This window comes from Candoia aspera, chromosome 1 (genome assembly GCF_035149785.1).
Source record: "Candoia aspera isolate rCanAsp1 chromosome 1, rCanAsp1.hap2, whole genome shotgun sequence".
NCBI lineage: Eukaryota > Metazoa > Chordata > Lepidosauria > Squamata > Boidae > Candoia > Candoia aspera.
The window spans coordinates 70449464-70466877 of NC_086153.1; the positions used below are offsets into that span (position 1 = coordinate 70449464).

Consider the following 17414-nt stretch of genomic DNA (forward strand, 5'->3'; position numbering starts at 1 on the left):
AGTACTGATTGTTCTTCTTGGGATTCTTTCTCCAGGATTATCTTTAAATGTATTTATTAGTTAAACAATTTATACAGCCAGCCAAAATCACAGATTCTGGGCATGCATAAAATATTACACACATACAGTCCAACTATACAAAATAAACAACCCATATACAATCAGGAGGAGGAGGAGAAAAAAACTTATGTCCAGGGTCTAAAAAAGAAGCATTCCATTTTCAATCAATGAAGACCAAAACAAACCAATCCACCAATGTATGCTGCTGATCAACTGAATTTTTCTCCTATTATTTTAATGTCACAGCTTTGCTACTGATGGCTTTGAAAAAATGCATGTGATCAGCTATGGGAAGCTATCTGGGAAGTTTAGTTTAGCTAAGATGGGGAACATTTCCACAATAGTTATTTGTAGCTTCAGCCAGCCATTAAGGTGGACCAATATAAAGTAACCTGTGTTGGTTGATTTATCACCATGGCAACAGCTCGGTGACACTATAAATTGCTACAGGAAGGGCCATATCAGAGATGGTTAATCTTTTGGAGTCTTTGAGTTCAAGTGTTCTAAGTGTCATTAAAAAAGGGGATGTCCAGTCACAAAATGCCACTTGATTGAAGGGTGAAATAAAAAGTCAAATACTTTTCTCCAAAAATATCACAAAGAGGCAAACAAGGTCTGAAGCACAAAATCACTTCTTTGAATCCTGCTGTTTGCTGCTCTCCACAGCACTCATTTCGCAGAAAACAATCCAGTGAATCCACCTAAATCATCATTAAATACATTCCTCTAAAATGCATTTATTCCTCCAAATGGAAGCAGAAAGAATGCCAAAATCATCCCCCCCAAATTCATTACCCAGCTAGATACTGTTGATATATTATTTTTAAAATAGAAATTTTTAAAAAATCTATTCAACTTTGTCTTAATCTGTTAATTTTCTCCTTCACCATTCCTCCATGTCTTTTCTCCCTTGCTGCCCTCATAATTACCCTGTCCTGCCTTTAGTAGCACCTCAAGCAATTTACCAGTTTTAGAGAAAAACAGAGCATCAATATAAAATCAAAATGGAGCAAGATAAAATGCACTCGCTAGTTGCCTGTGAATAAGAGCCAAATAGATACTGTTGGAAAGAAATCTTACCAAGTTTGTTTCTGAGCTGGGAATAAAACGCACAGGCAGTTGCTTGAATCAGAGGTGAGGTTTATCTCTGAGAGTGCAACATAGAGTCAGCGGTAGGAGGTGGCCACGCTAAGTCTTCCATGAAAGCCCTTTATATGGAGAAACCTTGCTTAGGTTCCTTGAAAGTGTGCGAAAGTGTGCCTGACCTCTAGGTATTCCTAGAAAGTATAGTTAGCCGGAGTTCCAAGAGGGAGTGCTCTGCGGTAAGGCATCCTACTGAGTCATGGTTTCAGCTTGTTTAGCACTGCTGATTGAAACAATAATCTCTTCAGGGAAAATATCTTTCCTTTTTTAATTGCAGAGATCTCTGGCTAAATTCGACCTGGAAGGAATACTTACCTGAATAGATTAGTGCCTCCAGCTACATTTCAATCTTTGTGTTGAGCCTGTTCTAATTGTAATTTTTAAACTTTTGCCCTGATTGAGGTGGGAAGACTGGCGGCAGCGGGGGGCGGAGAGATTTTCTTCCCACAGTACAACACCTGAAGCAGGAAATAGGGCTGGGGAGATTCAGCTCAACCCTTATCCATTTACAACCCACCAATAAGCTGTTACTTCCTGGTGGGTTGTAAATACTACGACAAATATAGCATTATGCTGGTTTTTATTTTGTTCTTTTGATGTTTGCTTTGTAAGTTATCTTGGGAAGTGTGTTAAACTTTTAAAAAAGTGAAAATTGGCAAATTGCTATTAAGCCTCAGTCTCCTCCCTAAAACAAACATTTTGGCTGAAGCTTCAAAATTAACCGTGCTTATCCCCTGGAAAATAATAATGTAGTGAAATTGGGGATCTAATGCATCACAGTGTCATGCAAAATATATTGTATGATCTGGAGTGTGTGAATGCATAACTTACCTCCCACCTTTTCTTTCTTTCTTTGATTTATGTCCTGCTTTTCATTCAGAAGCAGCATACACAGCATTCCCTCCTAATATTTTTCTTCACAAGAACAACTTCTGAGGTAGCATGGGCTTTTTTCTGACCTCCAATTTATAGTAGAAATGTTGGCTTTAAATACAAGCTCAAAGTTTTGGTAGCTATTGCCATCATTTCCATGTATTACTATCCCCTCACCTTTCTTTATATGGTTCACCTTCTGCTCTTCATCCGGAGGCTTTGGTGCTGGCCACGCTGATGGAGTCCTCCCTGGAAATCTTCCTTCAGTGTAATCTGATGAATGAGTGGGTTGATTGACTGCAGCCCAAGTATAAAGTTGATCTTGCTGTAGTTATTTACAAGACAAAAATAAAATACAAGCATTACATCTTTTCCAAGGTATTACCTCGCATCTGCTTTTCACAATGCAGTGCTACTCCAGACTTTTATTTTGATATCTTACTTCATGAAACCTGAAATTGTTAGAATGTATTTTTTAAAAATTCCAGGAATCTCTTGGCTCTGTATTTGCTGAGTTACTAGCATTAAAATGCCCATCTTTATATCTACCTACTAAATAACATCAGAATATCAACTTAAATATTTTAAGTCACAGTTTCTGGAGACCTCATGTGATGAACGCCTACCCAAGTCTCCAACCAGACTCGCACAAGAAGGTTATGGATATCTGATTTATTACTGGATAGTATGCAAGTTCAAGAGCAAAGCTAAGAATGGCAAAAACACGTGTCTTTCAAACAATTAAAGCTTAAACAGTTCCAGTCCCTCCCCCCAGAGTCAGAAAGAGTCCACTCCCTGCAGCCTGCAGGTGTACCTAACGGTTCCTGCGAGTCTTCGGGAAAGTATCCTTGAACAGGCGAGATAACCCAAACAGACATTCCAAAGTCTCTACATCAGTGCCTGGTACAAAAGAACAAGAGCAGCACCCTCCCGAACAGTAACACATGTCAGCACCAGCATGGCATGGGAACTAGTTACAATGTTCACAGGAACATTGAAACAGGAACCATGACACCTCAATTGTACAGAAAGATTCTCATGACCTGGTACAGAGAAAGACTTCAGGGGAATTGCAGTTACCTGTGAATAGGATAGAGGACTTATACCTTGATATTTGTCATGAGTACTGATGGCGAGCAGGAGGGGGCCCCTATCCAGGGGGGAAAACGCATGCGTAGTACTGAGGAATTAAGCAGCCATTCAAAGAGACACAGATCAGACCCGCCCTAACTTTTGGGGTTTATCTGTCTGGGTTTTTCCCACGCTTCTTCAGTTTGTTAGGATTCTGTTTAATGTAGCAGTAATAAACACTAGAGACCTGCTCCTCATCTCAGCGTGATTTCTGACTGTTAGGATAATATTTAAAACTAAAGATAAATTTTAGATAAGGGACAGTACACACTGAACTCAGAAATAAATAAGGAGTTGCTTGGCCTGTTTGTCAGCTCAGTCAGTTTAGTTCATAAACACACTGCCATCCTCAGGTTGCTATGGAACAATTAGAAATACCCTGGGAATAGAAAATGTTAAGTGAACTCTTTATTGACATTTAAGAAGCATAAATTGTGGAATAACAACTTTATCTTAGAACTTGACATACAGACATTTGATAGAATAACAGACTAAGGTGTAATATTGGTCAGCTTATTTGCTGAAACAGCCCTGATATGATTTGTTAATTTAATTTACCAAAGCTGCAAACTGTTAGGTTGTTTTAATATATCTACAAATAAGTACTTTAACAAGTATTGAAGCTGAATCTGTATTATTTCTGTAATAGTTGCTGAAAATGTGTCTTATGTATCCCAAGTGCCTCGTGTTTTTTGTTTTATGTTACTCCTGTCCCATTAATCTATCCTCCCATGCCCAGCATTGATGGCCCAATTCATATTAATGGCTCTAACAGTTCACTTCACAGCCACTAAAATACTAAAACCCTCTGTTACTTAGTTAAACTTGGGTGCAATCTGATCCAAAGAACTTCCAGAGACGTTCAGAAAACCCTCTATTAAAGGATGTGATTGCTAAGTATTAGCGTGCTGTAAGACCAGCTGATAATCACAGCTCTTTTTACCTTTCCATCCCTTACAATTTCTCAGTGTTCTTGACTGCCTCACCATTTCAAGCAACCACCAGCTGTCTGGACCAAAAAGGATCTGTATTTGCATTTCTACTATTATATTAATTATATATTTTAACCATAACTATGAATATTTATTTTATTAAAATTTATTAAAATTACTGTTTCATTATATTATTGTATTTTATTGTTATTATTGAATTGACTGCAGCTGCTGCTACTTCTTAGAATCACCTCAACTGAAGTGGTTTATAAATGAATGAATGAATGCATTGCCCACCACTTAAATTTACTTTTTATAAAATAATAAACTTATGCTAAATTGGAATGGTATGAATTAAGCTGCCTATTAAATGGGAGAATAATGCAGAACAGCATCTAAGTGAAGCCCAATTTCAGTATAAAAATATTTAAGTTTACTGACAGTTTCTTCCATATATTGAATGAATTCTTAGTATGTTAAGAGTCACAAAAATGTTACTTTGTTTTTTGGAGAGACATAAAACTGTGGCTTCCATCATGCGTTTATTTATGACTAATGAGGAAGGGCCCAGCTAGGCTGCAGCACAAACGAATAAGGCAAGAGAAGACTAGTGTTCTATTTATGAAGTCACCAGGATGAAAGCTTGAGTTGACGAAGACTTTAGTAGTGAGAGTCAGTTCTCAGAAGGCAGCAGTCTGAAACAAGACTATCCTTCTTGAAAATTAAGGAGAGGTGGAAGCCTTTCCTCCTGCGAGAGGGTGAGTTCAAGCCTATTACACTGCATGGCCAGGAGAAAGAGGAGCAAGAATTTGAACCTTCATTTCAGTATAAATAAGTCTTGCATTTGATTCACAACACTTACTGGAATTCTTTCATGATGGCTTAATAGCTTTTATATGATAAATATTAACAGAGATTGTGTCTTGGGAGCCTGACTATACCTTTTTTTTTTTTTGCCTAGCTGGTCAAGAGAAGACTGACAAGACTAACGAAGGAGAAGAGGGGCAACTAAAGTAATATAGGATACAATTCGATGGTAAATTTCTATAAATGTAATTGAATGGTATTTCCTCTTCCTCCCTTCTTAAAGATTATTGTGTCCCTAATATCCAGTTCAGAGATGGTTACTTTTGATAATGCATAGGAGGATCTAGGGAGAGGTTAACAGAAACTGTATTGGGTGAATAGAATTCCACCCACATTACTTAATTTTTTTTTTAACATTACTAATTCAGCCTAGAGTTTTCAAGACCATCACCATAGCACAGTATTACTTTGAACTATCTGAAAAGAAACCATGGTATTTATACATTGACATTTCTCAGGATGAATTTATACTTTTATACATTTGTGACTGATAATAAATATACTGTGTGTGTGTATGTATATATGTATGTATGTATATATTAAAAAAAAGAGGAACCATGAGTAAGGGAAGCAACAAAATGTATTTAATATTTCATGTCAAGCAACTGAGAATAATCAGACTAATCACTATTGCCACTCATTTTTAGTGGTAGTCTGAAAAAGTATATCAAATTAAGAGAAAAAGTTATCACTAAAAATGATTTAAAAGGCTAGGAAAGAAAAAAAAAATCTGCAAAGAGCATAGTACCGATCTTAAAATTAGAAACATTTAAAGTCCATGCTAGGGAGTAAAAACCTGGATTAAATGCCAAGTTAGTCATGGAATAAGATAAATGTCCTGGGTCAGTCACTGCCTCTGCTTAGCTTACCAGATACAAAATGAGAAAAAAGATGACATAACTGAAAGCACGGATGTGAGGAAATCATATGACATGAATTAGACATTAACTCCATGTGAGTGTGTTTATGTATGGGTCTGTGTGTGTGTGTGTGTGCATGTGTGTGTGTGTGTGCATATATATATAATATAAAAAAGTTGTGGACTTTTTTGTCTCAATATTTAATGAAAATTAATCAAGCTTATCCATTAAAGAAATACGATTCATACAACCAGCATGTTAATAGCATGTGTGCAACAAATTATTCATCTAAACTGAAAATTCTAAACTAATATAGTCTCAAACTGGAAATAAATACTTGGTGCTCAAAGAGAATTGAAATCTCAATAAGATGCAGTGATTATATTTAGATTACTGCAAAGGAAAGATCAATAAAAATTCTATATACATTTATCTTAAAGGATTATATAAATTAATCTGGGGTTTGGGGAAAAATTATACAGTTCTCTTCAGTTCAGTTCTCTTACTGAATTCAGTAAGTGATACCCCATCTCTATTTTCCTTGCACAGCAGCATCAGCATGTATTTGGAAGTGATAGCTTCTATACTCTGGAAAATCTCTTTCATGCTCATACATACAAAATAACTTTTTAAAACAAAACCCAACATAGCTGCTGAAGATTAAGAAAGGAAAGTATCAGTTCTTAATATAGCAATGTTATACTTTTATGATATTAGCATATATGGCCTTTCGTGACAAAAAAGATTAAAGATTTAACTATGAAAGTTATATATTTTGTCTCCCTCTCTGTTCTTTATCTTGATAAATCAAATACAGCTTTACCTTTGAAGCTTCTGTTGAAGTCATTCTGGTTTATAAGGAAGAAAAGTTCTTTATTGCCACTATCAAATTACTGAATATATATGAAGCATCCAGTTTTTCTTTAAAACTTTCAACAATAACAACAATAACACAGATATCTGATCTGTTATTAAGCAGAGTAGCTTTGCAAGCTAGTTGCTCAGTATGCAGTTATTGACAAAACACAAGCAACATATCTTCTTTCACAGTGATGTCGGCTTCTTGTTTAAAACTGCGGAGCTATCTTACAAGGGCGAGGCACACTATTTGCCTGCAGAATCTGGACAGCGCTTCCACTTTCTAATCAATAGAGCTACTGCCTTCTCTCATTACAATCACCCAAACAGTTGTAATTTTCTGACCGACCTACCTCTATTCTAGTTTACAAAACAATCACTTCTTACTGATGGGAAATTGCATTGTTAACTGCGATGTTATCAGTTAAAGCCATGTAGTACTTACTGCTAGGAGCAAACCAGTTCAGATCTCCAAGCTGAATTCAAGAGGAATGCTATTATCTTGTTTGTTTCTATACTGACGTAGGCAGATTCATCTTATGAATAAATAAGTAGCAACTAAAGTCTTACAGTACAGTTCGCAGCAACATAGATATTGTAACTCAAAGCAGTTTAAGTCGCTGTTCACAACAGCTATCAGCTCTCGGAAAATCCTCAAACAAGGAAAACTTCCCAGAAATGGTTAAGAGCCACACGTGATAGAAATTGAATTAAATCAGTTCACACTTGCAGCCTGAAATGGTTGCAAGGAAACTATAATGACTCTTAGTCAGCAATATGTGATTAGGAAGGAAGGAAGGAAGGAGGCAGGTAGATAGCATTGTGGGAAATTAAAGGATGAATATTACTATAAGATCTGTTTTCCCTTCTTTTGCTTTGGAGTTTCTTGGGTTTCTTTTCCAATTCTCTCTTTAATGCTAAAAAATGCCAGGTACAACAGCAGCACAATGTCATTTCCAAAACAGCCTCCTTGGCTTTTTAAACATTTATTTTTGATTAGCCAATAATTGGCTTTGTTTCAAGAAAGTTTAATGGTGCATCCTACCAGAACGTTTGTTTGCTTCACAAAGCCTTCCTAAGAATTGTACTGTTACCTAGTATAAAGAATGTAAACTTTGAGAGAGGAATGGAACTTCAGCAAAATCAAGTAATAACTCAGGGTATCCCTGCTTGTCTCCAAAGTAAGAAAACATTTCAAAACAAGATTAAAGCAGAATCCTTAAATAGGCATGGGTCAGCATGGGGGAGAATGCCAAGAGTGCTTAAGACCTGTCTAGGTATCATCATCATAGGAAAGTGCCATTCCTATCTCTGGATAACTCTAGGCACAGCAGAACCAAGTACCTGTGTGGTGGTAGAAGCAGTCACCAGGAGCAAACAGGGAGGTGATGGCTTTGAACGATCATCTCTTCAGGTATTGGATTCAAGTGCTTCCTCAATCTGGGTGACCCTGATTACTAAAATGCCTTCATATCGCCTTCAGCTAGCAAGTGGTGCCCATGGATTGCTAGTGCATGGAAGACGTTTAGGGCACATCCCAACAGGGACATTTGCTTCACCTCAAGTATCTGATCCAGCTGAGGTGGTGTGGGTCTATTTCACCTCTCTCTCCTCTTGTAGTAAGGTGGTGGAGGAAGGAGGCATTTGCCATTGTAACCAATAGCACTTCCTGAGCTACAGGACCCGTGCAGAGGTAGGTGCGACTTTTCACTGAAGTGCTGGATGTGGCTCACATGGCAGAAGAGGTAAGAATGGCCACAAAGAACAATAAATTGCTGACCACCAGGGCAGCCAAATTGAAAATTCACGTCATGGACGTTGGGGCCAACATGTGAAATCAGATTCTTCTTGGCAGAGCAAAGCATGTTAACCTTCTTTGAGGTCAGTGTTCTTTGTGCAACGCCTTGGAGAAGAGAAGCACTGTCTGTTGGTTTGGCCACTTATGCAGAATATTCCATTCTATGCTACTTGTGAGCAAAGAAAGGCAAGATAACAGACATGTTCTTATTGCAGGCAACTGGAGATAAACCTCAGTGTCCATACCACTGACAGCTTCTTGCTCATGTTCAAAATTATGGATGCTTTTCCTTAGACATGAACTCACCTGGGCTGTACTCAGAGCTTGCTACTGACTCAGCTGATAGGAAAACTGGGATGAGTCACTGGTTCTTGTCACCTGAAAATCACGTATTAGATGGAGACGGACATGTTTCTCAAGTTTCTCCAGTTCCTGATGCAGCATCTGAAATGTTGCTCACTCTGGGGGGCTCACACAGATCTCTCCAGGAAAGGATGCAGGATGTGAGTGCACCCTGTTAATTCAGGGTGCCTTTAAAAAAGAAATGAGTCTTCATTTCCCAGCACATTCTTGAATTTTGACATGAACCAGACACAAAAATATGCACAGACTGCACATAAACACCTGCTGCCAGACTTAATGCCTTAAAAAGACTTCTCTGTGCTGGCTGTGCTTGGTTTTTGACCTTGAACTCATGTGCCTGTTGATGTGGAACTTTCAAGATGCAAAGATTGATTGGTATACTGAGGTTTTGGTGTGTGCATGCAACCTGTTGCATTCATAGGGCATTTTCTACAAAGGTGTCTTGATTTGCGTTGCCAGGTTTTTTTCCTTTCTGTCCTGTGAAAACTTCAAGAGATCTTTTGCTCTGCTACTGAGCTAAGGATGTGTGAATCAACTATTTTATTTATTTGGGTTTTGCCCTGTTAAGGCATTTCTTTCTTTCTTTGTTGCTTGCTAGTTTTCTATCTTGATTTCATTCAGGGCCTTAAGGCAGCACATTAAAATGATATTAAAAATAAATGAAGACAGAGTTTAGGCTGTTGCTTGAACTATTGTTTGTTTTTTGCTGCAATTCTTTTTTTTCCCTTGAAGTTTGTATTTTGAGTGAAACTCATCCACCTGTCTGTTGACCTTTAGGCCTAGGATGAGAAAATAGTAACTGAAAGGACTTAAAATGGGTCACTGTAATTTTTCTGTGTACTTCCATTGTTTCCTATGGGCACTTTTCTTTTCTTTTAAAATACTCCCTTTTGCCAATATTTCTGCAAATCTCCATGGATGGTCATCACACCTGTTCTTGTGGCCCACCTCCAAACTAATGATTTGTTATTGTTTTCTATGGTCATACCTGGAAAATGAGCTCCTCTGAATGTTGTCCCGAACTTAGCCAACAGACAGGCCTGAAAAAAGATGCTGTTGCTTTTAAGAGGCACATTAAAAAGGCAATGCTTTAATTATTTCATTCACTGAAGCACTGATATGATCCTCAGGCTCACCATGGGAGCCAAACACTTTTTCCAAATCACTTTGATGCCCTACTACAGAACATATACCATAATTATCTGTTCCAGATCAGGTGGATCCATTCCAAACTCCAGGTCAGGATTTCAGAATGGCCTAGGGCTAAAAACCAATATTCACTCCAGGTCTTAGACCAGTCTGCCTGTGGCTAGATGCAAAAAGGAAAGCATTTTATATTTTACTTTAAAAAACATTCTATCTTTTCTAAGTGTATCCTGAATTCAGATTCAGCATCATGTTTCTAAGCATACACATTTCCTGTAGGCAGCCAGCATAGAATATAACATTGACATATTCTTCCTACAAATTAACTAAATATGCTTTGTTAACCATTGAAAATAAAGACTAAAAGTTTGCCATTAAAAGCAATACTTCAGCTTCTAATCCGGGCAAATTCAGCTCTTCCATATGAGGATGTTCACGTATTAACCATTTTCAAGAGGTCTTGCAACTACCTTGACCATGCTACTTATATCCTTACTATGTTTTTTAAAAAAGTGTGTGCATGGGTCTAACTTTGGGAAAATAATTCATTTTACCTTTTTTTTTTTTTTTTTTAAGTGGAATAGAGGTCTACCATCTGATGAAGAGAAAGAGGGACAAAATATCCACATTCCTGACCTGTAGATGGCTTGTTTTCAAATGAGTCTAGGATAGCTAATATGTTATAATAAAATTCAGTTGATGGGTGTGCAGTGTACAAAATACTGTTGGAAAGGTATGACAAGATACGATAGGGCTATTTTAAGTGACAGTGTTAATGAGTGAAGTTATTTGCATGTAGGTAGAAAAATGAGGACATATATTGATCCTCTGACAGTCACGTTGGGTGCCCTTGACAAGAAATGTTAAAGGGAACAGCTGCCTCTGCTCAGTAACAACAGAATTCCAAAGTGGATAATCAATAAATCAGTGGTGATTTCAAGAGGAAGAGGAGTTCAAAAGCTAGTAAGATATGGGAACATTGTGAGCTGACAGAGTCACTGAAAGTTAGGCAGCATACAAGATTATTATTGTTGTTGTTGTTATTATTATTGAAAGCTAAGTCAAAAGCAAAAAAAGGAGGAGATGTTGTGAGTTGGAACTACTAGCATAAAATTTTAGTTGTGGATCAAGTTTGTGTGAATAAAGAAAAATGGTAGCAGCTACATGTATAGCTCAGTGAGCTACTGACTCTACCAGTAAAGTTTTGGTTACATCCTGATTTTATGTTGCATGCTAAGTTAAAAAAAAAAGGAAAAGAAAGGTAATATTCAAGTCCTTAAATTTCCTGATTGAAGATAAGTCTGATTATCTAAGCCAATTAACTTAAGGGGGTATCTTCAGTTTCCATGCTGATCTATGCAGTACAGGTTCTTATCATATGGGTATTTTATTTTAAAATCTAGCCCTGATTCTTCTTAGAATATAGTCCTGATGGCATTTTATACCTGTCAAAAACAAGGAAACTGTATTATGGCTTAAAACAGCCTTTCCCAATATGTTACCTTCACATATTCTGTATTATTATCTCCATCACCAGAAGCCGCTATGGCCAAAGGACAGGGAAATCGGAAGTTGGAAGCCTGCCATAAATTTTTCCTTTCTTTCCTTCCTTTTCCTTTAGATTTCTTATTTCAAGCTATCTAACCAATGATCAAGCACGAGGCTTATTATTACAGACGTTTTTGAATTCATTTTATTTTTAAATTGAGTGCTCGTTATAACTATTGTTTAGCTTTTATTTTGATGAAGTCTAAATTTCTTCCCATATACCAAAGATTCATACTCAGTATGGGGAGTGTAAAATGCCAACCAGTATTATGCCTTAGCAAACATGCTCAAGGTCAATTAGTACAGCAAAACATCTCTGGATCTAATAGGGATATGAAAGAATCCCGATGCTAGCCATCTACAACCAAATGTTCCAAGCAGTGATGCCCCTCCAACTTATTAAAATACATATACTGTATGTAACAATATGGATATTTACAACAACTTTAAATGACTGGACTCAGAGAAGAGCTGACCAAATACAATTCAATCAAACGTTCTAATGCTGATTTCTCTGTTCTAGAAAAACACAGACTAATTTACAAACACACATACGGTATATCACTGGTCTAATAAGCATATAAGCTTTCTTCAGGTACTTACTAAGGTACCATGAATGAATGCAGAGAAGAAGTACTGAATTCAGGCCAGTCTTCTATGGTGTAGATTGCATCTATCAATCTACTTGTATTAATAGATGGCTCGGAGGTATATATCTGGGACTCTGTATATGGTATAATTAAAGTCCACTGGTTGATGACACAGAGCCTGCTGTTGTGCTATTTCTTTCCTACCACCACTACCAAACTTCATTTTACCTGAATTGATGTCTAAAGAGGCTTCTAAAAGGAGTACCACTGAAAGAGGTACCACTGAAAGGTAATGCAAAGAGTTGTGATATCAAAAGTTTTGTCCATAATCTTTGCTCTATAATGATTTTAGTTGCTTTCATTTAATCATTAATATATTACTTTATTAAGTAATTTACTAAGCCATCCTTGACATTAAGTCCAGTCGTGTCCGACTCTAGGGGGCGGTGCTCATCTCTGTTTCAAAGCTGAAGAGCCGGCGTTTGTCCGTAGACAGTTCCGTGGTCATGTGGCTGGCATGACTACATGGAACGCCATTACCTGCCCGCCGAAGCAGTACCTATTAATCTACTCACATTTGCATGTTTTCGAACTGCTAGGTTGGCAGGAGCTGGGACTAGCAATGGGAGCTCACCCCGTCACACGGATTCGAACCGCCGATCTTCCGATCAGCAAGCTCAGCAGCTCAGCGGTTTAACCCACAGCGCCACCGCATCCCTATACTAAGCCATCCAGTTTCCGCAATATGGTCTTCAGCATATACCCACCATTTTCAAGGAGAACGTCAGGGATCACTTAAAGTCTTGTACTTCACTGATGGGGAACCAGAGGTACCATGGAATGAACTTAAAGAAGTAATTATACTAAATATAATTGGCTATATGGCCTAGGAAAATGAAATAAAGCAGGAGAACTATTTATCAATTTCTGCCAATGTCTTATAAAACACAGTTTTCAAACAACCAAAACTATGCTTATATACCTGTACATGGACATCAGCAGATGGAGTCCACCAAAATCAGATTGACTATCTTATTGGTAGAAGGAAGTAGAGCAGCTCAATTATAACAGCAAAGGCATGGCCAGGAGCTGACTATGGAACAAATTGTTCATGTGCAAGTTCCAAGTTAACTAAAGCAGAAGAAGAAAGCCAACCAGTTTCCGCAATATGGTCTTCAGCATATACCCACCATTTTCAAGGAGAATGTCAGGGATCACTTAAAGTCTTGTACTTCACTGATGGGGAACCAGAGGTACCATGGAATGAACTTAAATAAGTTTTTAAGGATAGATATGAAAAGAGACTGCTGAAAGAGAAGAACACAAATTGGATGTTAGAACAAACTGTGGAAATTGCCGGGAAGAGAAGCCCAAGCCAAGAAAGATAAAGACCTCAGGAAGGAACCTAGCAAAGAATTTCAGAGACCTGTTAGAAGAGACAAGAAGCAGTATTACAACAACATTGTGGCTGTGCCACCTCGCTTGGGGCAGGAGGGGGGATAGTCAATCATGGGAGTGGTTGGTACCTTGATGCGGGCCTGGGAAATTTTATCTGTTGCCTCACCATCTTGGATTTTATATTTTATATTATTTTATATTTTTATATTTATGTATATTTATATTTTTATAATGAATCTTTTTAACAATATTTTAATTTTTCATTCTCTTAATTTGCTTGTAAACTGCCCAGTCATTTGCTGAGATGGGCGGTGGAGAAATGTGACAATAAATACATTTGTAAAGACATCAGCAATGAAAACAAACATGGGAAAAATAAGTAAAGTCTTTTAAAAGATCTCTGAACTCCAAAAGATCTCTGAACTCAGAAGAAGGTTCCAATCTCAAATTGGTATGTTAAAGGACAACAGTGGACATATAACAACCAATCCAAAGAAGATCAAAGAAGGATGGAAGGAATATACTGAAATAGTGTCAACATCCAAGATACCTTAGAATATATTGCCTACTTACAAGTACTTTAATACTAGTAGATGAAGTTAGATCAGCATTCCAGTCATTACCAAGGCAGAAGGCTACAGGAATTGATGGAATATATACAGAAATATGGCAAGAAACAAAAGAAGAATCAGTAAGGGTTCTTACCAAGCTATGCCAGCAAATGTGGCAAAGAACACAGCAGCCAAAAGATTGGAAGAGGTCAATCTATCTTCCAATACCAAAAAAGGAGACTTAACAGAGTGTGCAAACTATCATACAATACCTTTAATTTCACATGCCAAAAATAACACTTAGAAGCATCAAATGCAGATTAGAGCCTTATACGGAAAGGGAAATGCCAGATGTTCAAGCTGCATTTAGAAAAGGCTGAGGAACAAGAGACATTGCTGATGCACATTGGATAATTCAGAAAGCCAAAGAATGCCCAAAAGAAGTCAGTATGTGTTTCATTGATTATAGAAAGGCCTTTTATTATATCCATCATGTCAAGCTATATAATGTGCATAGAAACATGGGAATTCCAAAACATCTAATTGTCCTCATGTAAAATCTACATAAAGGTCAGGAAAACACAGTATAGACAGAACATGGTGAAACAGACTGGCTCCAGGTTAGCAAAGGGGTGAGATAAGGCTGTACACTCTTCCCTTATTTATTCAAACTGTATGTGGACTATATATTGAGGGAAGCTGGATTGGAAGAAGATGAGTGTGATTTTAAAACTGAAGAAAGTAACTTCAATAACCTAGACTACGCTGATGAAATTCGCGTAGTAATGAAAGTCAAGGAGTACCATGAAAATATGGAACTAAAATATAAAGAAGACCAAATTGATGACAACAGGTACAACAACGAGCCTTAGAATTGGCAATGAAGATATTGAATGGTGGAAGCTTCTGCCTTTTAGGATCAATTGTCAACAATACACCGCAGACTTGTAGAGTAGCAATGAAATTTTGGGAAAAGATATTCAGATGTTGGGATGTTTCTATCCCTACAAAGATCAGAATTGTGCAGGCAATAATTTTCCTTGTGATACTCTCTGGAAATGGAAGTTGGACTCTGAAGAAGCAGGATAGAAACACCATTGAAGCTTTTAAATGTTGGTGTTGGAGAAAACTGCTGAGAATACCATTGGGTAGCCAAGAAAACAAACAAATGGATCGTTGAAGAAAATGGGTAATTGTGTTCTTCATTCAAGGAACAAATGACCAGGCTCAAATTATCCTACATTGGACACATTATGCAAAGACCTAACTCCCTGGAAAAGTCTAGAATGGTGGGAAAAGTGGAAGGAAAGAGAAGACAACAACCAGTAGCAAGGCTGGCAGACTTAATTACAGTGGTGATGGGTGCACTATATTGGAAGATCTGAAAAACCAGGTTGGGGACAGATTCTCCTGTAGAAAATCTATCTTTGTGGTTGGTAAGAGTTGACACCAGCTTGATGGCACATATTCAATCAATCAATAATTAATATACTGTATATTACTATATATTAATATACTGAAAAAGCCTACCTGGGTTACAAAATAGGGGTGGATGGTACAAGATAAAATTTTAAAGGACAGAGTATTTTATAGACATTTAAATGACAACTCAGAATAAGTATCTTTAGAGATACTTAAGGGAACTTGAACATGAAAGAGCAAATTATCACAAAAATCTCTGATAAATACCAACAACAGTTTAAGCTATGGCTTACATCAAATGCTGGTGCACTTTGTTGTGCACTATGACTACTTGACTCTCTGAAGCAGTCACTGAAGGGGAGCAAAAGACCCATTGCAATGATCCAAGAACAAAGCTTCTCTGCTTCTTCTTGGGGTGCATTCTCCTGCTGGCTGGAGAGCTTTTCTAGCAGAGTTCGACCTGTGGGGGTGGGGAGGAAAGAAAACAGGTTAATGAGCTGCCATCTGTGAGGCATGGTACCACCATCTGTAAGGCACACAAGCTGACAGGTATAAAATAGTATCTGACTCTTCAGATACCACATCTGAACAGAACATCACTTCAAATGCTTTATTATAGCTTCTGTTTGATAAGCAACAACTCCATCACCATCATCATCTCAATGTGATTTAGATAACACAGTCTTGGCCTGTGCAGTGGCCCTTTGCTACATCTCTTGCATGGATCGTGGGCACATGGAAGTAGATGGGAGGGTTGCACTAGCTACTTGGACAAGCTATTCCAGAACTTGCTCTGCTGTAGTGTGAGTGCTCAGCAAACAGCAGTGCTATTTCATAACTTAATTAAATTGCTGCCAGCTCACAGGGTATTAAAACCTAACTTTTCATTATAAAGCTAAGTTCTTAAATGTTAAAATAGCAAGTTAACCTATAACCTACTGCTTATCTGGCAAGGTTTATTGGATGGAACATCAAGCTTTTATTTATAGGCAAACTTTCAAAAAGTTCTGCCTGAAAGTGAAATGTGGGGGAGGAGGAGAAAGATATAGAGAGTTTAATTATCACAAAATAGTGCTGCACTATAGGGGGTAACTATTCTGCACTTACCAAGTTCTTAAGAGTACGATTAGAAGTGTAAGGTTGTGTGGTAGCAACAACATTCAAGAGGACGCTTTCTGCACTGAAGGCTTTTATAGAAGCAGCAATGGAATTCTGCTGGGACAAGACTGGGGGATGGCAATAATTGTCCCAATTCATAAAAAGGGTAACAAGAATGCTGTCAGTAAGCTATATGCCAAACATTTAAATCTCAAACTACAAGACTGGATTGAGACAGAGGGCATAATTCAAGATGAACAGGCAGGTTTCAGAGAAGGGAGATCAACAGTAGATCACATATTGGTACTGCATCATCTTGTACAAAAATATTCGTACAAAACAAAAAATCATCCTTCTTTGTAGCCTTCCTTGATTTTAAACAAGCCTTTGACTCAATATCCAGAAATGTTCTTTGGGAAAAAATAAAAAATACAACTATCGATAGCGCCTTCTCCACCTCATGCAGAAATTATATTCCAATTCCACCTTAAGAGTGAGGTGTAACCCCCACGGGACCCTCTCTGGCATAGTAAATGTGCAGAAAGGAGTGCGACAAGGATGTATTCTTGCCCCCACCCTTTTTAATCTCTATATTAACTCATTTGTGGACCTCTTACATAACATGGATATTCGCGCACCCAATCTAGCATAGCGCAAAATTCCGATTCTCTTATATGCTGCTGCTGCTGCTTTAATTTCACAAACCCCCATTGGATTGAAAAGAGCAATTGCAGCAACACTAAGGTACTGTAGACAAAACCATTTGGTTCTCAACT

At 37.7% G+C, this 17414-nt stretch overlaps 1 protein-coding gene across 1 annotated transcript in view; it reads right to left on the minus strand.

The window, feature by feature from the left end:
- The window catches only part of FMN2 (formin 2), a 172989-nt gene that overhangs the window by 135039 nt on the left and 20536 nt on the right, over window positions 1–17414 (minus strand). Inside the window, 2 exon segments of the mRNA XM_063306373.1 lie at window positions 2254–2401; window positions 15834–16000. Coding sequence (XP_063162443.1) covers window positions 2254–2401; window positions 15834–16000 — 315 coding nt within the window.